The sequence below is a fragment of the Pundamilia nyererei genome, unplaced genomic scaffold (genome assembly GCF_000239375.1).
Source record: "Pundamilia nyererei isolate P.nyererei 1_Seehausen unplaced genomic scaffold, PunNye1.0 scaffold00047, whole genome shotgun sequence".
Taxonomy (NCBI): Eukaryota; Metazoa; Chordata; class Actinopteri; order Cichliformes; family Cichlidae; genus Pundamilia; species Pundamilia nyererei.
Window position 1 is genome coordinate 2,898,801 of NW_005187448.1, and position 26,358 is coordinate 2,925,158.

The 26,358-nt window shown below is 42.7% G+C and overlaps 1 protein-coding gene across 4 annotated transcripts in view; it reads right to left on the minus strand.

The window, feature by feature from the left end:
• Nucleotides 1–26,358, minus strand: part of wnk3 (WNK lysine deficient protein kinase 3) — a 36,971-nt gene that overhangs the window by 3,340 nt on the left and 7,273 nt on the right. For 2 of the 4 annotated variants that reach the window (XM_013910717.1, XM_013910718.1), the window contains exons 2-23: nt 23,359–24,497; nt 16,115–16,287; nt 15,481–15,701; nt 14,922–15,079; nt 14,625–14,713; nt 14,288–14,507; nt 13,734–14,055; nt 13,426–13,544; nt 13,124–13,324; nt 9,118–9,161; nt 7,367–7,496; nt 7,130–7,246; nt 6,939–7,040; nt 6,786–6,831; nt 6,530–6,682; nt 4,414–6,428; nt 3,948–4,194; nt 2,188–2,273; nt 1,116–1,453; nt 747–982; nt 562–657; nt 307–470 (exon numbers count right to left, since the gene is read on the minus strand). In XM_013910717.1, the coding sequence (XP_013766171.1) occupies nt 307–470; nt 562–657; nt 747–982; nt 1,116–1,453; nt 2,188–2,273; nt 3,948–4,194; nt 4,414–6,428; nt 6,530–6,682; nt 6,786–6,831; nt 6,939–7,040; nt 7,130–7,246; nt 7,367–7,496; nt 9,118–9,161; nt 13,124–13,324; nt 13,426–13,544; nt 13,734–14,055; nt 14,288–14,507; nt 14,625–14,713; nt 14,922–15,079; nt 15,481–15,701; nt 16,115–16,287; nt 23,359–24,078 (5,997 nt within the window). In that variant the 5' untranslated portion in view covers nt 24,079–24,497. The remainder of the gene's footprint in view (nt 1–306; nt 471–561; nt 658–746; nt 983–1,115; nt 1,454–2,187; nt 2,274–3,947; nt 4,195–4,413; nt 6,429–6,529; nt 6,683–6,785; nt 6,832–6,938; nt 7,041–7,129; nt 7,247–7,366; nt 7,497–9,117; nt 9,162–13,123; nt 13,325–13,425; nt 13,545–13,733; nt 14,056–14,287; nt 14,508–14,624; nt 14,714–14,921; nt 15,080–15,480; nt 15,702–16,114; nt 16,288–23,358; nt 24,498–26,358) is intronic. The other 2 variants (XM_013910719.1, XM_013910720.1) reach the window with 2 other exon arrangements.

Below are 26,358 nucleotides of genomic sequence, written 5' to 3' on the forward strand. Positions count from 1 at the left end.
ATAGCAGTAAATACTTAGAGACTATGACTACAATAACAAAACAAACCTTTTGGTACTTTTGGCTCAAGAACTGTCTAAAACTCTTAAAGCTTTCTGACTTAGTTGTATCATCATCACCAAAAACCATGAAGAATTGTTTGGTAATTCAAAATCACACTCAAAAAAGATTTTTTTCCTCTCATAAACAATAAGCAACAGTTTTCAGTAAAATGCATTTGAAATATATAAAGTTTATTTATCCAAATAATTAATTATTAAGAAAGACATGCCTGATATACCAACAACACTTTTAATGTGTAGTCCTACCTCAGTTCCCTGGCTCCAGCCTCCCAACTCCTGCACCTGCTGAATCTGCTTAATTTGATTCAGTGAAGGCTTAGGCGGGGTGGTGCTCACTGTCTCCTTTGTCCAATTATCAACAAGTTTGTGCAGCTCGTCTGTGAATGTACTTTTTCTTAGAGGACTGTGATCTGTGGAAAAACAAGGCGACTCGTCATGGCACCAACTGACATTAATTATGGTATGCTGACCCGATTTTAGCACTACGAGGATAAACCGTACCTCTTTTAGCAGGTAGCGTAGTAAGGTGCTCTGGCTTGCAGTACAGTGACAGCCTATTCTTTTCACTACCTGAAAAGCTGCTTGACTGCTGAATCCCTGGATGAGACATACAAGACACAGTTTCGCAGAGAGCAAATCTAAAAAAACAAAACAAGAAAGTGAGGAAGAAATAGTAAAAGCCTCACCAGCATGTGTAACTCCATTGTTGTCTACGTGAGAGTGAGGCCTGGCCCGAAACTTTGTTTTGGTTGGCCTGGGCCTGCGAGGTGAGAGGGCAGGGGGCGCTGCAGGAAGAGGAGGGGTACGAGATAGGGAGGCAGGCAGACTCTGTCTTTGGTCTTTGAGGGAACGAAGCTGTCTGTACAGCTCCTGGAGCTCTCTGTTCTGCTGAGCCTGAAGGGAAACCACCTCTTTGATGTGCCTACAGAGAAAGAGAACGGTTATGTACTGTGGGAAAGAAACAAAAATAAACGGAGACACAAAGAAGAAAATTCAATAAATGGAGAGGCAAAAGTCTTGTACAATAATAAAACTTCTTTCCCTTGTTGACTTACTTTTCTCTGAGCTTGTGTAATTCTCTTCGCAGGTCTTCATCCTCCAGCTCACTCTCATCATCATCATCACTGCTTCCAAGGGGTGAGTGGCTGTGGCCAGGACCTCGAGGAGCGTGGGCCATTGATGGAGTTCTCTTACTTTCTTCTTTATCTCCTTCCTTTGCCCGAGATTTCCTCCTCTCCCTCACCAAATCAGGAGACACTGGCGAGCTGTCAGTCTGCCTGTCATCTTTCTTAGTCTCAGTCTGGGTCACAGAGAAACGGCCAACTTTTCTGTGAGTGCCACCATGGCCCGATGGGCGATCCTTTGGAGGAGAGGTCTGGGGCACTGGAGTCACCTGGTGATTAATAATGTGAGAAATCTTCATTGCTTGTTTAGACCAGGGCTGCAACATTTTGTCGGCATAATTCATGACTCAACTATAAAAATTAGTTGATGCGAAATTTTACTGTCAACGCTTCATATACTAATACCAAGTAAATGTGTTTTTGTAACTGCAATACACTACAGGAAGCTATGGGGGAAGTATCACCTATATCGTCTGCCAAGACTGCAGACAATACTAAGGAAAAAGAATGTAGTGCGAACTGCAAAACAGGAGGTCAGCAGAAAATGGAAACAGAGATTTTAAAGAATGTGAAAGCTTTTCACAGAAAACAAGCAAAGTTAAATGCAGACTGTGCAAAGCGGCGCTTTCCTTTCACAACAGCAATACTGCCGTGCACGAACATTTAAGGCCGGCCCCCTGGAGCTGTGACATCAACTCTGAATGGGTCAGTTTTAGAAAGTTAAGTTAGTTCGTCACACTGATACCTTGTTCATGTAAATGTTCGTACCGTCATGTTTATGTTAGCTTAACTGTCAGAAACTGCTCAGGATGATACTTGCTAAGCGCTTCCTGGGTCATTATTTTGACCCGGAAACATATGAATATGAAACATTAATCGATGACTAATCAACTAATCAAAGAAAAACTGGCAGATTAGTCGACTACCAAAATTTTTTGTTGCAGCCCTAGTTCAGACTGTGCCAAAGACTGAGACTAACAAGAATCAGCTAATGTGCTCCTACCTGAAAACGTCCTTTAGAAGGCTGCGGTGGATTAAGTGGTGCTCCTGCCTTCCCATCTTTAAACAGCTGACTGCTTGAATCTGCTTCTGATAATGAGAAAGGGATGAAAACAAAAGGGATAGACAAGGACAAAGATACAAAAACACAAACACACGTATAAAAAACACACAAATGATGATACAGACATACAACAAAGGAACAGAAACAGAAAAATGCACATGACAGTGAGACATACAAATGCAAAAGGACAGACACGGAGAACAAACACAAAGGCACAGTGTTAAGAATTGGCCATTCAAATCACAGAACATTGTGACTTCTTTAACATGCATGCAAGTCTGTAAACTGTGTAAACATACTTTCTGTGGATGTCAATTTTAAAATGAGGTCTTTGTGAATTTAAAGTTGTTAAAAAAACTTCGTGAGGTGTGGGGAGTAGTGGTAAATGCATTCATTAAAAGCAAAAACATATTTTAAAATACCAGTTAAATACAGTATAGCCCACCCACACATCCACGCTCTCATTCTCACCAAGTCATCACTGCTCCACCCACTCATTAGACAATGTAGCCCAATATCACATTTAAGATCTTTGTCAGAGCAACAGTGATATTGGTCAGTGTGTTTGATATTTGGGATTACGACATTAGAGTGTGTACATGGATCACCACAGCCATTTTTAAGGGAAAAATAAAACATAAAAATTAACATAAAATATATACAGCCTGGTATATGTGTTACTTACAGGTAATGGTCCATTATTAGTCACGCGTGTAGAACATAACATACATGCTCATGCATGTGCTCTTGTAACAGAAGATCTAAGCTACTGCTACACACTTTACACACATAAACACGATTACATGCAAGATGACTGGAATACTTGAAAAGCATGATAAAACGTAGCCATATGGAAAGCCTAAACGTGTGCAAAAGAGCCCGGCAGTAACTTACAATCCTTTGGTAATGCACACACTGTATTCTAACATATTATGACCTTCACTTACTTCACTACAGCTACATCATATGTTATTGTTTTGGAGCAGTGCTACTGTGTATGAGTTTACAGGTTAAGCCTATATGTATTCTGAACTACAAACAATTACATAACATCAGCTTGGTAACTTAGCATCTATGCTATCTGTGTAATGATGTGAGTTGCATTACGCTGTCTACACTGAGTCAGCAGGTGCAGTTGAGATGATTGTTGCTGGCAGTGCCTGTGGACTTGGGACAATGAAGGGAGGTGTGATGTGAAGGAATATTTCCTTGGCACAGGCACAGCTTGTCTTTACTCCATAGTTCATCAGCACTGGGAGGACATCAGATTTGTGATGCCAAACTCTTCCTACACTGTGCCAATCTCCCACCCTCCTCTACGCTCCACTGTTCTCGCCCCTGAGTGAGCAAGTCATGCAAAAAGAAAGACTGCCAAGAAAATGAAATTTAGTAAAAAGGAATTTAGAAAAAAAAAAAATCAATAAATAAAAACAAACAGTAATGTATGCAGTGATGTCAACACTAGGGACTTACAGGGGGGACTATAACCAAATAAAAAAACATACATAAAACAGTATTATTTAGCTGGAAACATTAATGTCCATTAACATTAACTTTAAAGCCTTAAAGGTTAAAAAAGTTATTTTGCTATGTTAAAATTAGTACTAGATATTAGATTTAGGTCCATGCCCCAACATCCCATTCTCTCTCTCTCGCTCTCGCTCTCTCTCGCGCGCGCTTACTCCCTAAAAGGACGCTACCTTGCTGGACTCTGGGCTTCTTGAACAAGCTGGCGGAGTGACGCAGTTTGCATGCCCAGTTTTTGAATTTTCGAGTCCAGGATTTCTTGCTAACAGGATTTCTGATACTAGGACATGTCAGGTTTAGGCCAAAATATCCACCTCCTGCATTGTGCTGCTGCTGTCCGTGCCGGAGGGGGATCGGTTGCTGATTGGGGGGCCATGATGCATCTCCAATGGCACTGGTGTCAGAATGTGAGGGTACAGCCTAGAACAGTTAAGACAATTAAGAGTGGCTGCATGGAGTTGAGATATAAAAAAAACGCAGAGATACTCAAACATTTATATAATACAAATAATCGCGGACAGCTGAAACATAGTGGAGTCACATTTACACACTGAAACAGAGCAATAATTATAATTCGCTACAGTGAAAGACAAACTGAAGGAGAATTTACTTGAAATCTAATCTGTGGTATTCACTCACAAGAATGGTTGGTTCTCCTGGTACAGGTGGGCGTTGGGGCCCAGCAGAGTCATCCTGATTGGGAGGCAGAAGAGGGGTGGGTGGGCTGGATGAGACAGAGGTGGTGAGGAGTGATGGGCCAAGCTGCTGCTCCACTGGGTCCAACTCCATAGAGTTGGGCACCTCTTTGGAAGCTTTCTCTCCACCTCCTTCTCTCTCTGGGTCAGGAGAGGTGGAAGACGAACGGGAGGTGGTGGAGGAAGTAGTGGAGGATGAGGACTGTGGGGAAGTATCTGAGATGGAGGCAGGTGGGGGGAAAGATGAGTGGTGGATTGACTGTGGCTCTGATGACTCATCACCACCTGCTGATGTGGAGGCAGCTGATGTTGGGCAAGAGGTAGCCCCCCCAGCCAGTGCTGTCCCACTGCTGTACTCCTGATACAACAAATTCCTTAGCTTTTCATCCAAGGTTTTTATGCGGTTGTCTACAAATTCAATTTTGGGGGGGCCTTCGCTGTCTGACTCGGCTACGGAGGAAGGTTGAACAGGGGATGGCGTCATTACGTGGGAGAATGTGGGTAAGGGGGTTTCAGCAGTTCCCAGATGCAGAGGTGGCAGAGAGGAGTCAGAGGAGGGATGAAAGGGGGCAGAATAACTCCCTGTGTCCTCTGTAACACTTGTCTCTCCCGTGGACACCTCTGACTCTGACATCTGTAAGGAGGACTGCTTCTGTAGTGGAAACTGCAGCTGTTTGAGGGGCGTGTCCACAGCTTTAACCATCTCCTGTTGCTGCTCAGTATATTGTGATTGTTTCTGTGCCTGTATGTGTTGTGATAACAGCTCAACAGGCACTTGGGTTTGTTGTGGGACCTGCTGTTGTGGTACTGGGCAAACATTTAGCTGTGTCTGCTGTTGAAGAAACTGCTGACTAACTGATAGGGGCAGCATTTGGTTTTGATCTGGTTTCAAAATTGCAGCACCCATAAACATCTGATGCTGCTGTAGCTGCTGCTGCTGTAAGTGTAATGTCTGTTGTAGGTTTAACTGTTGCTGCTGCTGCTGCTGTTGATCAATGTGGGCTTGTTTGGGGGGCAATGGACCAGCAGGACTCATAATCTGCTGTTGTAACTGCTGTAACTGAGGCTGCTGCAGCAACTGTGGGGAAAACTTTGATGTCTGCTGTTGAACAAGGGGTTGTTCGGTTGGCTGCTGAGGAAAAGGTGGCAGAGGCAGAGACTGCTGTAACACCTCTGAATGACAATGCTGAGACATTCCCTGCACCTCAGTCAGCTGTTGTTGAAGTGGTATTTGTGTTTGAATTAGCTGCTGCTGATGCAACTGCTGGAGAGACTGCTGAAGTGCTCGTTCCTGCTGTAGTGGTACTTGTTCGTGGTACACCTGATGTTGGGACTGCAGTTTCTGTTGTGGTGATGGTACTTGCTGCTGTGATGCAGACTGTAGCTGTTGGTGTGGCTGTTGTGGGGCTGGTTGGGCTACTTGGGTGTATGTCTGCTGCTGCTCTATGCCAAGTTGGCTTACAGTAGAAGGGATGACTACAGCAGGAGAAGGGGAATGAAAAGAGGCTGAAGATTGGTCCACGGCAGACATACGGGGCCTTGAAGCAGAGATCAGAGTATCATCTACACTTTGACTCGCAGTGGAACAAACACTGGTTCCAGGAGAAGTCAGGTTATCAGGATGAATAGTGATGGGTGAGGGAGACACAACAGCAGGAGCAGCGGACAAGCTGGTGAGGTTAGCATCAGGAGCAGCAGCAGATGTTGCTATAGTTAAAGGAGCAATAGAAATTTGGTCAGCAGAAGCTGAGATAAGGCCAGTTGAGGTGGTGACAGGGACAGAGGCTGGTCCAGGCCTGGTTTCAGGTGCTGTGTGATGAACAGGGGCTGCGGTAGCAGAGGGGCTCATGGAAGTAGGTACTGAAACAGTGGAGTCTAGGGGGGAGGTGGCAGAAAGGGTGGGGTAGGAAGGAGAGCCCATTCCACTCAAGGACTCCAGACTTTGGGATCCTTCACTTTCTACAGCCGCAGAAATGAACACGGAGTTAAGTTTTTGTTATGTGGCCAAATGGGCCATGTTAATAAGCCAAAGTAATAAAACCGACTCCAGGAGTGCTCACCTTTCTCTCTTTTAGGAGACTGGGGAATCCTTGTCTCTGCAGTGGGTGATGGTGTGGTTGCTCCCTGACTGGAAAGAGAGTCTCTGTGGCGGATAGTCTGGTTGATAAAGAACCGCCAACGTCCCACTGGGGAGGAATGGGGCACTGGGTCCACTGAGAAACCGTAAAGATTGATTACTGTTTTCTACTAAGTTGAGAAACATCACACAGAACATATTCCCATTCTACCAGAACATTTGTATATGCCTAAACTTACTGGAGTAAGTGGGAGTGCTGACTTGTAACTGGTCAGTCGATCCAGTCTAGTACGAAAATAAGGATTTATCATTTTGTATATATATTCACGTTTTCTCAGATTCAGCATTATTCAAACAAAACAGAAAAACTAAAGAGGCTAGACTGATAGTACCTCTGAATGTGTCTGAAGAATTTCATGGGCTTTCTTAACTATCGCTCTGAGCTCCTCGACAAATGTTTCTTTCTCCACATCAAGGACAAAGTCCTCCTCCACCTGCAAAGTTTTATCAAATGGCAGTCATCAAAAATTAAAACAATACTTTTCAAAATAAGTGCAAACTACAGGATCATACAGTAATGTACCATGTAATCTGCTATGTCCTCGGGTGCATCCCCTTCAATGTCAAACTTAAATGTCACCATCTTGTTGCTGTGAGTCTCCAACTGACAGTCCACCATATTGTCCCCACTGCCGGACACCTATTAAGTACAAGACAAATAATCACATTTATTCTTTGCTATTAATCTTTTAATATCCATAAATATACTTTAACAAATATAGTAATAAAGTCGGTGTTGGTGTTTCCTATATTTTTTCACCTGAAGCATGCTCAGTTGAAACTGGTGTTTCTCAGACTTCTGGCTGGAAGCTCGTCTCTGAGACTTAAGTTTCTCTAATTTTCCATTTGCCAAGAGAGGCAAGGGGTCTTCGCCACTGGCTGGTATACACCTAAAGGTGTCATGGAGATTAGAAATTGTATTGTAAATCTTAAGTGTGTATAAATGTATAAACTCAATTATGAAAAAGTAGGGATACTGTTTAAAACCAAAAAAAACCCCAGAATGCAATGATTTCCAAATCTCAAAAATCAGGTCATTTTGAATTTCATTGGAGCAACATGTCTCAAAAAAGTTGGGACAGGGCCCTGTTTACCATTTGGTAGCGTCCCCTCTTCTTTTAACAATAGTCTGTAAACATCTGTGAACTGAGGAGACCAGCTGCTGAACTTTTGGGAGAGGCATATTGTCCTATTCTTGTCTCATGTAGGATTCTAGTTGCTCAAACATCCTGTGTCTTCTTTGTGGTATTTTTAATTTCATGATGCATTAAATGTTTTAAATGGGTGACAGATCTGGACTGCAGGCAGGCCTCTTCAGCACCTGGAGTCTTCTACCAAAAAGCCAGCGCTGTTGTAAAAGATGCAGTATGTGGTTTAGCGCCGTCTTGCTAAAATATGTAAGAGCTTCCCTAAGAAAGATGTCATCTGAATGGGAGCATGTGTTGCTCTAAACCTGTATACATGTTTCAGCACTGATGGTGCCTTTCCAGATGTTCAGGGTTATTATTACATAGGCACTAATGTAACCACATACTGTCAGAGATGCAGGTTATTGAACTGAGTGCTGATAACAAACTGGATGGTCCCTTCCCTATTTAGTGTGGTGCCTCAGCATTCATGTTTTCCAATTAGAATTTCAAACTTTGTTTGTCACAGACCATATTTACACTTTGCCTCAGTCCATTTTAAATGAACTTTAGCCCAGAGAAGATGTCTGTGTTCCTGATGTTTACATATGGATTATCCTTTGCATAATAAAGCTTTAACCTGCATTTGTGAATGGCTGTCCAGAATCATCACTGCTAATAAGAGCAAAGTTCCTGTCTATGAAGCAGAGATCAAACACCAGTGTGTCCGATTCCAAATGTGGCACGTTAGTCAGAGGCCCAAACAGAAGCAAACTTCTCATTGTTTTCAATACCGGCAGTTCTATGCGCGAGGAATCTGACCCTGAGGGTCAGACTGCCAATGAGAAGAACATCCAACAAAAACCACCTGAACTATGGTTTCTGTCATAGTGTTATTGCAGGTCAGCACACAGTGCAATGGACTTTTCTAGCTGAACCAGAACAACCAAAACCAAATACTCCTGACCTGCCAGAGAAAGATCACTGAGACTATGCATTGTTACCCAAAATGAGCCTTTAAAGATAAAGGCTTGTGATTTGGCCACAGTGTTTAAACTCTAGTGCAACACAAGGAAAAATGCAGAGGAGTTTTCCACAAATGATCTAAAAGCAGCAGCCATGCTTGAAGCAGTTTAAAGGCTCTCACTCAACATTTAATGTGAAATTGTAAAGGATTCAAATGTAAAACATTATTACATCATAAGACTCTTATGATTTCTAAAAAACAATCTTTTTGCACTACTACTTAGCTGCAAAATGAATTCAATTTAAAAGAAAAACCAAGTCTCTGAGCATGTTTTAAGTCCTTGTATAGCAAATTACAGCTTCACTCAGTACTGAGATTACATTTATATGGAAATCAGACTGCAATGATATCACTTACCCTGATGAAGAATGACGATCTGCACTTGTCTTACAAGGACCATCCTGTAGAGTGACATATATACAAACACACACACACACAAACCATGCCAGCATGAAGAAAAGAATGCAAAAATAGATTAGCTATGTTAACGGCAAGTAAAGCAATAGTGTGATTATGACAAATGACATATAGGACATGTTCTATGAATACACTTAGGAATCAAAATTTGTTAGTATGAATCAAAAAGGTGCAGTCAAAGCTTATTTTCAAATATTTAGATTTAGCAGTATGCTTACTTATTGTGCCAGCATGTCAGTAAAGTTATTATCAAATTTATAAAGCAAACTTTCATACTTCTTGTACCTGAGCAATGCCCAGCAGGGAAAGGTCACAGTCTTGCAGCGAGCCTTGGGTCAGTTTGGGTTTGGGGGCATTAGAATCAAGTGATTGTAGAGTAGTAACAGGCAGGGGGGAGGTGGGTATAAAGTCGACTTGCGCTGGTAAGGTTACCTGGGCTGCTGGTGAAGATGTGGGCAGCTCTGGAGCAGGGGCAACAGCAGGATAGGTGGATGGCAGGGATGTAAGAGATGATAGTGTAGAAGGACATGAGGTATGCAAAGGGCTTAGGGGCACTTGCTGCGTAGGAAAGACAGCATGGGGCAAAATAGGCTGCTCAGATATAGGTGTCTGAGTGTGTATCTGTGTTTGAGAGTGTGCTTGGGCCTGATTGCTGGCTTGTGTTTGTGTGTGAGCTGGTGGCATCTGCTTGGGATGGTGCTGTGGAGAAGGAGGGGCACCTAGCACTAGGTGGCTATACAGAGACAGGGTCTTGCCCTGGGACTGAGGCTCAGCCACATTATTGGGGCCTAATTGTCCAGGAGCAATGGTCATTAGAGGTGAAGGAGGTTGACACTGTGAGGGAAGCTGACTCTCGTCAAAGGTTATCAAAGCTGGTTTCAGAGGAAGTGGTTGCTGAACGGGAGTTGAGCTGGGTAGTGCCGGTAGCTGGGTCTGTGGGGGTGGCATGGCGAGAGATTGCTGCACGTGAGAAAGCTTCTGCAGCTGTTGTTGGTACTGCTCAGTATACTGAAGAACAGCAGGCTGGCAGATGGACTGAATTACTGAAGGGTCACCCTGAACAACTGAATGTAGTGATCTTTGGCCTGGGACTTGTGCTTGTTTGGTCTGTATAGGATGAAGAGGGGCAGCTACTGAACTGAGACCATCTGTTTTAGTTCCACAACTTCCAGCTGAGCCAGGTGACAGAATCATCTGCTGATACTCGATTACTGGGTGCTGTTGTTCCAGCCGTTGGGTAATATGAGTTATATCAGACTGTACAGGTGGTATGGCTTGCTGGGTAGGGTGAGGGACATACTGACTGGTCAAAGGACCAGCAGCAGACTGCGCATGCAACTGGCTAGCTTGCTGGCCTTGAGTTTGTTGTTGGATCTGGGGCTGGGTGAGCGCTGGCATTGGAGCATTTTGCTGAATAAGAGTTTCATGTTGAATCTGACTGGGGATTGAAGCAACTGCACCTGGAGGCTGGACAGTAGTTTGACTTTGTTGGCCCGTCATTTGAACATCAGCCTTTGGGACCTGGCCATGCAGTGGCTGTGACTGAGTAAAGGTTGTGGTCAGAGGATGAGCCTGGATTGGCTGAGAAGTTACCTGACTCTGTGTGGGAGTAACAGGCCCAGGGTAACTAGTTTGGGAAGGAACCTGCTGGCTCTGGATGACTTGTGTGTGTCCCTGAATCAATGATAATGGGGTAGTTACCTGGCCCTCTGTCATAGCTTGAGGTGGTTGGGCTGCAGACTGAGCTATAAACTTGGCTGGGCTCTGGCCTTGGTTCTGGGGCTGAGCCTCACTTTGTCCTTGCTGTGTAAGGATTTGAGCTGGGACACTTGCAGGCGTCTGAACAGTAGTAGGAATGGTCATGGGCACTTGGCCCTGAGATATAATATAAGTTTGGTGATGAATTACCTCAGTACTGACTGGTGCGCCAACTGATATGTGAGGTTCCATTACAGATGTGTGCTGCTGTGGTTGGGCAACAAATGCCTGCTGCTGCTGCATCAGTGCTACTTGCTGCTGTTGCTCTATCATCTGAGAAGCATGAGGTGTAAACTGAGTAGAGTTCAGTTGTGGGATACACATCTGCTGTATATCGGTTGGTTGATGATGAATCTGCTGCTCACTGTTGCTTTGTGGTATAGGGACAGCTTTGTGTTTTTCAGTTTGCTGAAGTTGAATGATGGAAGCTTGCTGCTGCTCTTTAAACTGCTGCTTCATTAGAGCCTGTTGCTGTAATCTTTCTGCTTGCTGTTGTAACAGGACTTGCTGTTGACGCTGCTGCTCTAACTGTTGTTGCAACAGAGCTTGCTGCTGCTGTTCTATCTGCTGTTTGAGTTGCGCTTGTTGCTGCTCTTGTTGCTGCAGCTGAGCTTTCTGTTGAAGCTGCTGCTGCTGCTGTAGCATTAACTGCTGTTGTATCAGTGCCTGCTGCTGTTCCATTTGCCGGATTAAGGCCTGCTGTTGCAGTTGTTGTTCATTCTGCTGCTGCATCTGCTGGGGATGCTGCTGCAATAAAATTTGTTGCTCGTTTTGCCCACTTTGTTGCTGATTCTCTGTTTCCTTTTGTGTTCCAGTTTGGCGCTGTCCAATTTGTTGATATAACTGACTCTGTTGCTGTGAAGGAGGTTGCTTTGGTTGTTGTTGCTCTAACTGATGCTGAAAAATTGGTTGCTCTTGCGGTCCAAGACCTTGTTGCTGTTGCTGTTGATCCAACAGTTGCTTTTGTTTAAGCGCTTGCTGCTGCTGCAGCTGGGCTTGCTGCTGCTGTTGAAGCAGTGCTCTTTGTTGTTGCTGATCAAGCTGTTGCTGGACATACAGCTGATGTTGCTCAAGCAGTAAAGCTTGTTGCTGCTGCTCTTTTTGCTGCTGCTGTTGTAACAAAGTTTGCTGTTGCTGAAGCTGTTGTTGTGATTGTAGCATTATCTGTTCACAGGGATCCCCTGTTGATTGCATAGCTCGCTGCTCCATACCTGTTTGTGGTGTGAACACAGGCTGCTGTGAAGCTGGCTGGACGTGTGGGGCAGACTGCTGTACACAGATCTGCTGCTGAGTCTCAGACTGATGTTTCTCGATGGACGTAGCTGAAAGGCTGTGTTGATGCTGTTCTGTTGCAGGCTGAGCGGCAGTAACTAGTTGTTGTTCAAGCTCAGCTGACTGCCCCCCTATTTGCAGTTGTGGCTGCTGCTGCAAATGAAGGGTGGAGGTCTGGGGATCCATTCCCATCTGTTGTTGTGGGACAATAGTCTGCTGGGGGATCACGACAGACTGTGTTTGTTGGGGTGCGGCCTGGGAAATGATGTCAGTGATCTGCATGGGAGTGGCAGGGTGTTGGGTCTGCTGAGCGTGGGGCACAATTGTCCTTGCTAGTCCAGCAGTATCACTGACTGGCATGGATGCAGTGAGAACATTAATGGGTGCCTGTGGGGAAACAGGTGGTATGTATGACTGTGAAGGGGCAACTGATCCGTGGGGAGCGGCGGTTTGAAAATCATCTGATGGGAATGTTTGTGACTATTGAGTGATAATGGGAGAATGATGTTTGGAGTTGAAAGAAGGGGGAAAAGAAAGTAGCAGAAAAATTGGGTTAAGATTAAGCTTTGGAAAGAAGCATCAATTATCAACACATTTAATTTTAATCAGGGTGTCCCACAGTGCTTTATAGCAGAGGTTGGCTGCCTCCCCACAAAATTAACCAGAATCACAATTTCACACTCCAAGCTAATATAGTATTTAATGAGAGAGACATCTCACCACCTCTGACAAACAACTTCCTGGGGGAAACCCTGTGTAGTGTAAAACCAGATGGCGAATCTCAGATGATTATGAGGATGATTTATGTTGGCACAAACAGTTATTATATGGAAAAGAACACATTAACATTAATGTTAGCCTTCATTGCCCCTATGTTAAATTAGGCTGTCAGTTTGCACATTATCACCATTTTCACCTGAAAGTATTGTTGAGGTACACTTGGTGATACCTGCGGAACCACGGTACCGGAGTGAAGAAATGTCTGACCCATGGGTCCTCCTCCACTTTGTCCTAAGGACATGCTTGTCATACTAACACTCGGCCCAAGAGGTATAGTAGCAACACTTGTACTCTCACCAATGGGGGGCATCTGAGGATGAGGCAATGCACCAGTGCTCTGTTGTGCAAGAAAAATAATGAACACATATATAAATATATATACAGTATTTAAGTTCAAAAAACAATAATTTTATCAGTAAGATATAAAAATACACCTACAGATGCAACTGTGGGTAATGAGGTCTGTGAGTGGGTATATGAGTCCCCCTGCAGAGAGTATGCCTGGCTCTGTCCACTCGCATAAGATTCACAGCTTGCAGATCCAATGCTCTCCCCTTCTGAGTAGTCAAAGACATTTAAAAAATAAGACACTATAAAAATTCAGACTACACAAAAAGTACTTGTTCAAATCATATTCATGTATTTTAAAATTTTCATTTAAAATTTCACCATTATAATTGTTTCATATAGATACATTTTGATCAGCTACTGGCACATGGGATATGTCACTAAGGAGCACACTGTACCTGGCAGATTTAGGGTTGCCCCACTGAAAATATTTTGCTGCCTGACATGTTGGTCCACTTCAGGAAGCTCCTCGGACTCCTGCACTCCACCTCCCCCTCCGTCTCCCGTGTGTCCAGCTACCCCCTGCACCAGCGAGGATGGGTAAGATGGATGAGTAAAGGTGTAGGAAGTGAGAGTGGAGTCTCTTCGTTCTTCAAAGCCCTGCTGCTGAAGGACCTGCTGCTGTCGACGCTCCCTTGACTTTTTGATTAGGTTCACTCTGTCCCGGATGGATTTTCCGACCACTTTGGCATCACTTTCATGAAAGAAGCCTGATTTCACCTGTAATGTAGAGAGGCAAAGAGAGAGTAATTAATTAATGGGCAAATGTCAGGTGAGGAAATCTAGATCAGCTGGAGAAATCTTGAAGTGGCTGATAGATAAAGTGAAGGGCTTGTAATTCCTAACCTGCATTTAAGCGTTTAAGTATCAAATCAAGGCCTTTTCCCAGTCAACAGTACCTGACACCTACGGACCCGATCAGCTTGTCAGGCATTAATTATTCCTGCCTTACCATCTCTAGAGCCACTTCTTCAGCACTATCATTTTCCAGGTCATAGCTGAACTCAATGGCCTCATTGTCCTTGTGCTTCCCCTTCAGCTTCTTGGGGTCTTCAACCCAAATTCGGAGAGCCAGGCAGTCCTGGATGCCTGTGTCCTCCTCAGCTAGTTCCACCCGGACGCCTGTGTCCTCCCCAAAGAAAGCATGGTTCAGCAGGTCTCGAATGGAGAGTCTGTCAAGAAAGGAGAATTCGATGATAGAAGAGACTGGGACGTTTAATGATCACATTACCAGTCACTCTGCATAATAGAGTGGATGCCATAGTGTTATGAAAGCAAATTCTGCTTACCTCTGGCTTTTGTTCTGACGAATGCAGCCTTCAATGATCTCTTTGATCTCTGGGTCATTTACTTTGTCAAAGCTGGCTGGCTTTATACCCTGAAAAATAAAAGAAACAGGAAATTCATTGTATTCTACAGGAACTTATGTAATTAGGATTTTAAGTCCTGCATTTAAAAATTAAAACATTTTCAGAGTTGAGCCAAATAGTTTAGATCACAATGAAATAAAACAACAATCAATTAGATCCTTATGCATCATCACCACAAATGCATAGAGTTTGCTTGCGAATATTTCAAAGACTCACGCTTGTGACTTTGCGATAGATCTGAGCAGCATTTTGGCACTCAGAGTAGGGGTACTCTGAAGTAGCCATCTCCAGCATACACATCCCAAAGGCATATACGTCCACAGACTCATCATAGTGCTCCTCATACATCTCTGGAGCCATGAACTCCGGGGTTCCTGTTAAAACCAAACAGTACTCTATGACAACCCAAACATCGAAATATTATTTCACTACAGATTAGAGTTTGTATTTACAGTGATGTAATACCATCCACAAAGCAGAAATTTCCTCAGACTCAGTGTAAGAATTTTCAAACTGATAATAATCTACCTACTCATCATCTAATTTCTCTTTACTGGGCACTGCTTCTGCAGGCTAAGAGAGCTGGCATTTCATCATCAGTGCCCTCTTTCTACATTCACCACTAACATAGAAATAAACTATACGTCTACTGAAGTTAAGTGAGACTTTTGTAAAATCTCAGTAGTGCTGAATGCAGAGGAAAGGCCTTAATCTTGTAGAGACAGGGCATGAGTGATCTAAAAAGCATTCAATCTATAAACTGCAAGCAGCCTACCTATAACACTCTTTGCAAAGGAGGTCCTCATAAGAGTGGCCAGTCCCAGATCACCGATCTTGACTGATCCTGTGGGGCCTGTTATAAAAATGTTGTCACACTTGAGGTCCCGATGGACAATTGGTGGAGTCCTGGTGTGAAGGAAGTGAAGGCCTTTCAGAATTTGCCTACACCAACTTCTAAGGACCTTGGGTTTCATCACCTTAAAGCGCTTCAGGTAACTGTGAATAGAGAATAAAAGCAATCAAACTCAAAAGGATATTGTAATAAACAACCAATAGACAAAACGTGTAAGTCAACACACTGACAGCGATAGCGAAATATTATGAATTACTTATATTTCCTGAATTTGAACGTGTTGTGATAATGTGATGACACTATCTCTGTATAAAGCAACACATCTGTCCAAATTAATAGTACATTAACTCTATGCACAATAAAAACTGTGTTTTGCGGTATGAATAATCTCCATTCATCAAATTCATTAACAGAAGTGAGTACCAAGGTGTTGGCAAGACAAACAAATGAATGTGGATTAACAAATTTTATAGATTAACTGAAATAATTCTTTTTTTTAGAACGTAATAAACATAGACTCAATAATAGCTATCTGTAGCAGATAGGTTACACTAACGTTTTGAGTGTTCCTGATGTCATGAGTTCAGTGACTAGTACAATGCACTTCTTTCCACGAAGTACAGACTCCCAGGAATCATAGAAGCGGACGATGTTGGGGTGCTGAAGCCCCTTTAGCATCTCTGCCTCTTCTTTGAAGCGTTGCTGCTCTGCCTTGGTCAGCTTGCGATCCTGAAATAGGAGGTACATGTCATGTCATGAGCCTCAGCATCTGTTTCACTCCCTTACTCCGTGACTACTCACAGGAAACCAAAACATAAGCCTGCCCTGGACAGCACTCCCATAATGAAGCAATAACACCTACTGCCACTAGATGGTGCTAGCAGCATATAGATGTAGCTCTGCAAAGACAACACCCAGTCACTGGCTTTATAAAACACATTTCTACTGCATCTGCCACACATCCCTAGTATGGCGGACAGAATGGCTGTTGCAGAAATACAGTTCACTGGCACAAGCAGCTTCCTATAGGAACAGAGATAGCACTGACTAATCCCTCAGTTACACACTGGTATATAGTCTTTTGCAATCCCTAAGATTGATCGCATAAGGTTTTTTCTTCTGTTGTGAATATATAAAGCATGTTTGTTTTCTTCTTTTTACATTTCCAGACATTATACTGCTTTTTCTTAAAATACTAACACTTTAATTAATATAATTTGCTGTACTCTATTCACATAGAAAATACACGAACATGAAATTCCCAGCAGGTGGGAAAAATGTTTCAGAATATGCTATGTTGTGATAGTGATTTGAGAATTTATTAAGAGTCACGTAAAACTGTCAATTAAAGCATTTCACAGTGAGAGATGACTTTGCTGGCTCCACTAAGTGAGTGTGTATTTTTAGACTCTGTCATTAACAACTGTTGCTATATCCATGTATACAAATCCATCTTTTCAGGTATGCGGTCATTTGAGCTTTATTAACCTAGGGACCTGCTATTTCAGGGAATTATCACAGGTTTAACAGGAAAGTTACGTGTCATGGTTTTGTATTATTAAAAAAAATCTAATTTTATGCCATTTATGCAAAGAACTTACGAAGAAATTAAAACAAACAATACAGTATGTTTCACTTATTATCAATGGGGATTGGGTGGCAGCCACTACTACTGTGTCACAAACAGACCTCACTATAAATAGAAGTCATCATAACACTTGGTTTCCACTAATCGATTTCATTGATGTTAAGCTTGCTTTTTTCCCCACAAACCCCGCCTCCCCACAGGGAGGTGGAGTACTGCAGATATTTGGACACAGATCAACAGATTTTCATGTAATGTCGATATGCAGCCTTCTGTCACTTTATATATTGATATACATTTTTCTGCCTACACTAAAAGCTCTGTACTTATCTTTTCAGAGCACTTTTGCTCTCTGTGTTGATGCTGGTTTGGTGTCCTTTTCTGGAAATATTAAGCAATCTCTTCACCCTCCCCTCTCAACGGAGAAGAAGCATCAACAAAAAAGCTGCTCCCTTTTTGCACTCACTAAGAATTAGTTCCTCAGAATAGCCTTGCCCTTACACCTTCCTGCCTTTACTACTAAGTCTGTCATGTTATTATGTTTGAGCATTCTTATGCAAATGTGAGTCTCAATGCTGCCTGCTTCTACCTGTTCTCATATTTTCGCGTGTGCTCACGCTGTGCTGTATTTTGTCAGGGAGTACTGTCTGTGTCCTCGTTCAGAGCTCCAGTCTACCTCATTGTCTGGCACACTGTGAAACAGTGTGACTGTGTCTGTTGCCTCCTCAGCGTCTATTTTGTCTCCCCACAGAGCATTGCATCATCAGCCACCCTTAGGGTCAGCAAAGGTTATTAAGAGTTCAGTTAATATCTGTCTAGACGTACTCACACAAGCCTGCTGCCCACTGTGAACCAGCTCACACATTCACACTAATATTCTCATAAATGGAGGCACAGCATCAATGAAGAAATCCCTCTAACTGTATTATTAATAAGCCAAAAGATCACAAAAGTCTGATATTGTTAGATTAATTGGTGATTATAAATCGGTTATTGGTGTGAAGGGCTGTCTATCACTCGGTGTTGGGACGGTGATGCAGTGACATTGTGCCCAAGGTGAATGCTGCCCTTTCTTCCACCACCCTGAGATGCTGAATTAGATTAATGGTCAAAAATATAAATGGATAGATATGACAGTACAAATAATGCATTGGTAAAACAGCAATTTGCAGACATGGAGTTTGCAAACAAAATGACAAAATAGACACCAGAGGGAAAGAAAAACAGTTGCAAAGCAATTTGTTAACCATCAATTAAATGACAAAGCAACATAAACACACAGACAGTTCCACATTTCTGCTTTCAAATAGAGAAATCATAAAAATTCGACATTTACACATATATTGTGTAAATAAATGGGAGAGGCCAGAAACCTATTGTACTCCTAGTGTCAGTCTTCTATGTATGATGTATGATTTGAAGATTGTGGAACTACCAAAAAGACAGCAGTAACTCTGGATAACTCTGGTTAAGCAGTTAGAGAAGTAAAGCTGAGAGGGTTTGGACATGTGCAGAGGAAGGGTAGTAGATATACTGGATAAGGGATGGTGTTACAGAGGAGGATGCTAGGAATGGGGTGAGACAGAGGCAGTTGATCCACTGTGGTGATCCCTAAAAGGAGGAACCTTTCTCTTTCAGAAATATTTTGATATTCAGTTTTTACTTAAAGTGTGTCATAGATGGGCCCACAATGGTAATTGTAGAATCTCAGACATATGAAGTAATTATTTCACCCTGCATTATAATGACTGATTTTGGCCATAGTTACTGCACAAAATATTTAAGTATGTAATACTTTGTAATGCTCCTCTTATTTTGTTAAAACTTTCAACATCATGTATTTTTTTACATGGTGCATCTGTGGCAGGGACTTCAGTACTATAAATCAGTAAACAGAATAAGATCTAAGCACCATGTGCACCGTGAGATTTTTTTTGGATCAGACATCTGGTAGAGCAGAAGGTCAAGCCGCGGGTTATTAAGTAGCCTCATAAAACACCAGGGTAAATGGGAAGGATATAGCTTACAAAGTACATAAGTCGACGGCATGAAGCTGGGATCATGAATGCACCATGTGAGTCTTAAACCATCTATTTTGGCAAGCACTGTATAGGTATCACATATACGTATATTACACTGGGGTTACATTCTTATCTGAGATGGCTATAGCAGGATAAAGGGGACTAATTTGGAGCACTATCCGAGGAGCGTTATTCATACTGAAGGTGTATATTTATACATTTATCAGGGTGCATGCACCGTATCTTGTTCTGCAGTTAGCGTTTTAAGGTGGTGGATGGCTAAGATTAGATTACTTTAAGCTCCAACAGCCCAAACTAACAAGACAGATTGCTGCAAAAGGGTTGCCTGCATACCAGATTAAGACTCCAGGTCAGTGGGCCAGGTTTACAAAGATCTACAGAAGCCTTTAGCCAACACGCAGGCCTTTACCACTACAAGAAATGTGTTCAATTGTTTCTTGTTTTACTGTAGTACTACTGTTGTGGAGTGGTAGAGACTATACTTTTATACTATGTGTCTACGTTTTTGTTTTCAAAACAAACCAAACTTTTTGCTAGTCCCACATTCTTCACAGATTTCTGGTTCGGCATGTTGTCAAACCACAAACCTACTCTTCAGATGAAATGGTGTGACAACTGACTGCTATCTGACCAAACAGATTTTTTTCAATGTGCTGCCTTTGACAATTATCATACCATAAAAAATGGATCACCAGTGCTAACCTTTTATTGATTTCTAATCAAGCTATACAGTTAATGGTAGTGTTATGCGGTCAATGTTTCCAGCAATCAATAGCAACTGAATCTCTGGTTGCTGGTTAGGTAATAAAGACTCTGGGGGGAGGATACAGCCCCAGGGACACTTGTCAGCTATCAGAGACCCAGCAAATATGTGCCTGGCCAGTTTGATTAGATTGATCCAATCGGTCTAGTCAGTTCAGCTGTAGTCTATTTGATTTAGCCTGAACTAATTTTAGTCACCCATCATTACTACGTCTTTGCTTTTCCTGATCAGACTGGTCTTTCACAATGAGAAACAACAAACACAATCCCGACTCCTCCCTTTATTGTTTTTATTGTTGTCGTATCAGACCAACCCAAAGAAGTATATCCAGAATAAACACCTTTTGCAAGTCAGTGAGCATGTTGACGTTCACTAAGATACTTTGATCACTGCAAAATTGACCGTTTTTAATAGAACATATACAATATGACAGTTAACAAAAAAAATCCAAATGTGTTCTCTTATCACTTCCAAACTGTCAGACTTGACTGCACGCAGTCTTTACCAAGCCAGCACACATGGTACAGTGTTTGGAGAAGGAAGCCTCCTAAACTGACATTTACCTTTTGATATGGAGCTAAAATTCTCTGAAACAAAACAAGTAAAATCACCAAACCCAAAGTGGTGACTATTGTTAAACTCAGTACTAAATGCTTCTAGTCTTGTGAATGTAACTGGCCTGGGGTGTGCTGGACCTGTCTGGGATGACTGGGTTGAACCAGTCTGGTTTCTGCCTCCCGAGTTATGCTGTCTGTGCAGGATTTTTGTTCCAGCCTGACAGGCACCCACTGTAATTAACTCCCTGGATCACTCTGCATGCTCACTCAAACAGACAAAAAAGTGATGGGGGAGAGTATGGGTGCAGGGGGAAAGTGGGGTGAGAGAGAAAGAGAGAGGGAGGGTGACAGGCGGACACATACAGTGATATGTTGACACAGACAGACAAGAGGGCAACAGCTCCCAGTTATGGGATTCAAACAAACACATTCCCCTGTATGAATGGCAATATACGACTGAAGCAATAGCAAGGTTGATGTATAGCTCTGCTCTGTGAGGTGTGGAATTCCCTGGGAAAGGGAAGGAAAGAAGAGGGATGGTGTCCACACTGTGAACTTTAATTACCCACTCATTCAAGCTGCATTTGGACAGCTAATCCCCCGGCTTCCCTTCCTTTATGGTCACAGGAGGACAGGAGTCTGGTGCTCCCAGGCTGCAGTCTCACAGTAAAGTGGACAGCATCAAACAGTGTACTGGCTAGTCATGTACAAGTCATTTATCATCCTGTTCAACCTATATAGTTGTTATTGATTCCCTGTGCCTTAAAATAGGACGACCACTGTTTGAAGTTTTTTTGACATTGCACACTGCATTCGTTATTAGGACCAAATTAATGTCCCACATCAACTCTGTCTAATCAAGTGTATCATTGCCATCACGGCTTTAAGTCATTATTATTATGATCACTTTTGTCTAGTCAATGGCAACCTGAAAACATTGAAACCATGAGTAGACTTTGGTGATTTAGAGTAAATGGGTCAGATCATGTGCACCGAGTGACTAGAATGTTGCACTGAATGTTGCACTGGATGCATCTATAGGCGTGTGACCAGGCCTCTGTGTATGTGCACGTTTGTGTGTGTTCATGTGTCTCCCTGCGTATGGTAGCTTAGCATTAGCTACATGGCTGCTCACTGGGAGGGACGCCATGGTAATCCTGTGTTTGGCTCATTGTGTCCCCCTCTGTCTTTCCTTCTCTTCCCTTCACGATCACCTCCTGTGTCTGTCACTTTTCTTTCTCACACGCTGCCTTTTTCCCTTCTCCTAGCTGTTGCTCTGTGTGTCAGAATTACAGTCTGTTTGTTTTTCTCAATTCACTATCTGTTTGTAATACAAAATCTAATTATACAGTAAATTATCTATTATCTTCTCAAATGACTTAATAATTTTGGATTGAAGCAGCCTGTTTCATAACAATTACCCCCAAAACTTGCTGTTCTCAGTAGGACTGGATGGGTGAAGTTTAACACTGATGGCTTTTCATCTTCAAGAAATGATCTCAAAAATGTTGTTGCTGATGTCATGACAAAAAACTGTCTGGTGGCAAAACACAATTCTAACATTGATACCGCAGGTGAAACATGCTACCTTTGCAAGCTCTGTAAATTTCCCCCAAAAAAGGGCAAGTCGATTATTTAAGTAGCTCTGAACAACTGCTGATATGAACCTGTTTCAGTAAGTGTTGGGAGTAATACGAGAAAAGGTGATGAGGGCATTCCTGCTGCTTGTTAGTCCAACAGAAAGAGCCTGATCTCAAGGATTAGCCAAGACTCTTGTTTTGGAATTAGCTCCAAACCAAACACATGACTGACTTTCCTCACACAAAGCCAGCAGTCAGATCAGATGGCTAACTGTAACACTGCTGTCTATTGTGAGGCTAAGAGTCAGAGGGATGCATTTCTTTGCTCCTCCACGAGGCTGCCTCCCACCATATTTAATATTCACACCATATAACAATGTTTCCCATTACTTCTCCACATAATTACGTTTGGTGGGCTACAGCGTGTAAAGGCTTTGACAGAGGAGCCATATTAAACATTTATAATAATTCGACATTTTCCTCCCACTTCAATTACAATGCATGAAAAAGACTTTCTCAGAGTGATGTTTGGTGCAGTCACCCCTACATATGCTACAGTCCTCCTATTTACTCTGTTCTCACAAAATACATCTCATTCATAATTCCATTTCATAAACAACAGATAGGCTGTGCTTTGTAGACCTGGTTACACCGATAGGAATAATACAAAAACAAATAATGCAAACATTAATTTATCTTCTCTTAATGCTTGTGATACATGCATTAGACTGCATGATTACAAGAAGAAACAGCTTGTTTAATAATTTATTTCTATAAAGCAAGGCAGATGCCGTATATCCCCTTCATGATGTGTGCTGTTATTTGTTTCTTTCCTGATTACTACACCTACAACAAGCATTGATACAAACCTGAAAAACAATAATCGCCTTCATACAATTCAGGTAAATGGCATAGTCTTTCTGATAGGACACCTATCACAACAAGAAGATATGCTGACAGTCTATTCTATTATTCATACAGTCCTAGAAAAGGCAATGCCTCCACTTTCACTGTGTGCTGTCACTCAGCTACAAGTGATGCTCCTCGTTTTCACCTCAGTCTCCACGGAACTGCAGTCACACAGTCTGAATAGGAAGCAGACTACGTGCTGAGATTTCCAGATCTCTGTTCATTTTACAACAGTAATACTGTGTTTAAATTCTGAAGTGGATAAATAAAGTATAAGTATTACCAGTAAACCTACGGCATTGTGTTCTTTAAGTGCACTGATTATAATAATTTTTAAAAAAAAGCAGAAAACAGACTGTCTTACCTGAAGTTCACACCAAGCCACCTCCACCCAAGTCTCGGTGTCTAGGCCTTTATAGACGGTCTTGAAGGCTCCTCTGCCTAGTTCTATGTCAAATTTGAGGAACCTTCCTCCAGGAGAGGTAGCAACAGCTTTCATCTCTGCCTCCTCTTCCTGTTCTCGGTCCCTCTCCTTCCCCCTCGGTACAGGTGCAGATGAAGGAGCATCTTTCCCAGGCTCATGGACTGAGCTGGTGCAAGACGGTTCATGTCCCAAGGTTGCACAGGATGAAGCAACCCCATGCTGCTGGGGACTACTACTAAAGACTGAGTCTGATGAGCGCAGCTCCAGGTGGGGGGCACTATGTGATGCCAAGGTGGGTACATCCACCTCATCGTCTTCCTCACAAATCTCCACACTCTTCCTGAAGAAGCGCTTCTCCCTTCTTAGTCGTTTCTGACCTGTATCGATGGGTAGGGAGGGTGTGGAGAATGAAATAGGTCTGAGTACGGTCTCCTCCTGGGAGGCTTCTCCTCCACCACCGCCTCCTCTGATTCCTCCATCTTCTTCTGTTGCTGCTCTCCCTGCTTCTGTCTGGGAGGAGGATGAGTCCATAGGGGTGCTGTCTGTCCTCTCCCTCTGTTGGTCGACCCTGCCCTCCCACTCCGGGTCCTCCTCCTTCTGTCCATCAGGTTTCTCCGAGGAATCCTCGGTGCCTGCGGGCTCTCCTGGGTCAGTAGCCATGGGGAATGGGCTTTCCCACCCCTGCTAGACCTCCTCCTCCAAACCTTTGTTCCTCCGTCAGTCCCCGTCTCTCTCTTTTTCTGTGGTCACCCTCTCACTTCTTTTAACGTGTTAAGAGACTGCTGTCCTTGATCAAACGGGTCACTCTGTCACTCTTTTCCTCCGTCGTCTTCCTCGGACTCTTTTACTCTGCTGCTTTACAGAAGCACAGAAGCAGGGTGAGATGTTTCTATCTTCACTTTCCTTCTCAGCATTGCCTACATTTTCTTCAGGAGCGACTTGTTCGGTGCTAATCAAAAAGAATCACACATCTCAGGGCTCAAACAAACACAGGAAACTAGGAGGGATTTTTTCAAGCCAGCTGGGGTAAGCAGCACTGTTATTATTTCAAACTCTGATGCGGAAATCTTCAAGTAAACCTGCAAGACAAAAACAAAACACAGTCGATTGACATATTTAAATCTGTTGAGAAAAACACTGGTACATTATTTATATTTAATAAGATACACTTGGAATAGCCCCAACAGCCCAGCGTGAATGGATGGAAAGAATGACTTCAAGATATCATCATAATCACATAGAGGGTGAACCTTAAGAAAGAAACATTTTCATCTGTAATTTTAACACAACAAACGCCTCAGTTGTGTACAATTAAACCGAAAGAGTCTCTGAAGAATATCCCGCGAGCCTGGTCAGTGATCACACATGGTTTCATCAATCGTCAATCACATGTTTACCGGAGGCTAGCGTCTGAAGTTGTGCTCAACAGCTCCATTAGCGAACAGAAAGCTGCAGTTAGGAGTATACAATCCCAACCATTAAAAATGGATGATGAACTATGGGCCAGTTCGGTTGAGTGTGAATAATTCATACTCAGAGGGATTGTTGAACTGTATGAGAGATACTATCACACATATGCAACAAAAGCCTCATAAGATTACACAACTGTGATTATGATTATCACCACTACAGTATTACTCATACCCTGGGAACCATTTAAAGCAGTGTAATCTTTTGCAACTACTGACTGGCCCTTAGGTAAAGTGAGGCAGAAGTGAACAAAGCAAGTTTCTTCTGAAATAGTGATCTTCCTATAAAAAGTACCCAATTGCTGTTAGGTTTTTTTGGTGATTTTTGTGTCATTGTGTGGACAGAAGTGGGCAGCTTTCCAGTGGCATCTTTATCTTCACTTCTCCTCTATCACTCCCCACCTGTCCCATGGTATTGTATCTCCCCTGCCTTCTTACAGCAAATGATCTCTAAGTGGCTCATAGCCTGGAGTTACTTTGGAGAGTGCATCTTAGAGCCAGGGTTTAACTACTAATAAAAGTTGCAATAAGGACCAAAGTCACCTTATGACTAAGCATTTGAAGTTACAGGAAGCATACTAATGGATACCAACAACAGCCGTAGACAAGGATTGTTATGGGAATGTAGTGAATAGGAAGTGCAGTCCAATTCAGGATATTAACAAATATAAGTTTACACCTTCACACATATTAATTTGAAAGTGAACATGTGAAACCTACTGCAATTATGCACCCAAACAATCTGTGGTTACAGCGACTTGGCTATGAAGAAACCCACCGAAGCAGCCGGCCTCAGACCCTGAAATGTCACAGTAGCAAATCTGAACTTGTCTTTAAGCTCGAACAAAGCCCACGGTTACCACAGGGGAATCATCTGGAAGCTCACAACAGCCATTATCTCTTTTATTACAATGACATTAACACTCACATCAAGCCTATTGTGTCTCCAGGCTCAAACGCAGTGAGTCTGAAGTGCAATGCTAGTAGCTGTCAGTCAAACTAATGCACAATACACTGTCTGTTGACTAACTGCCTAAGCTCCCGAAGAACAAGCAATTCAAGTTTAGCAACATTTCCAAGGAACAGACACGTAAGCTAAGAGAGAAGCCATCATCAGCATTAAGCAAGACACACCCAAATACTATAACGAAAGAAAACAAACATTGTAAAAAATCATCAAATAATAACCTTCAAATGTGATGTAATATGTTGTTATTTAGGCTGTTTTCTAGGAATCCAAAGGATGAATAAAATATTCAAATATCCACCAAATGAAATACTTCCATCTGTCTTTTTTCTTGCACTTCTCCAATTAAACAGATTAAGTAATAAAGAAAATGGATCGATCAGCAGCACCACTCAAGTGAGGGTTCTTTTTTCTCTTTCCAAAGTCCAGCAGCTACTAGCCAGTTGTTAATAATAAATATAAGGCTATTCTACAACCCAAATTCCAGTTGGGACGTTATGTAAA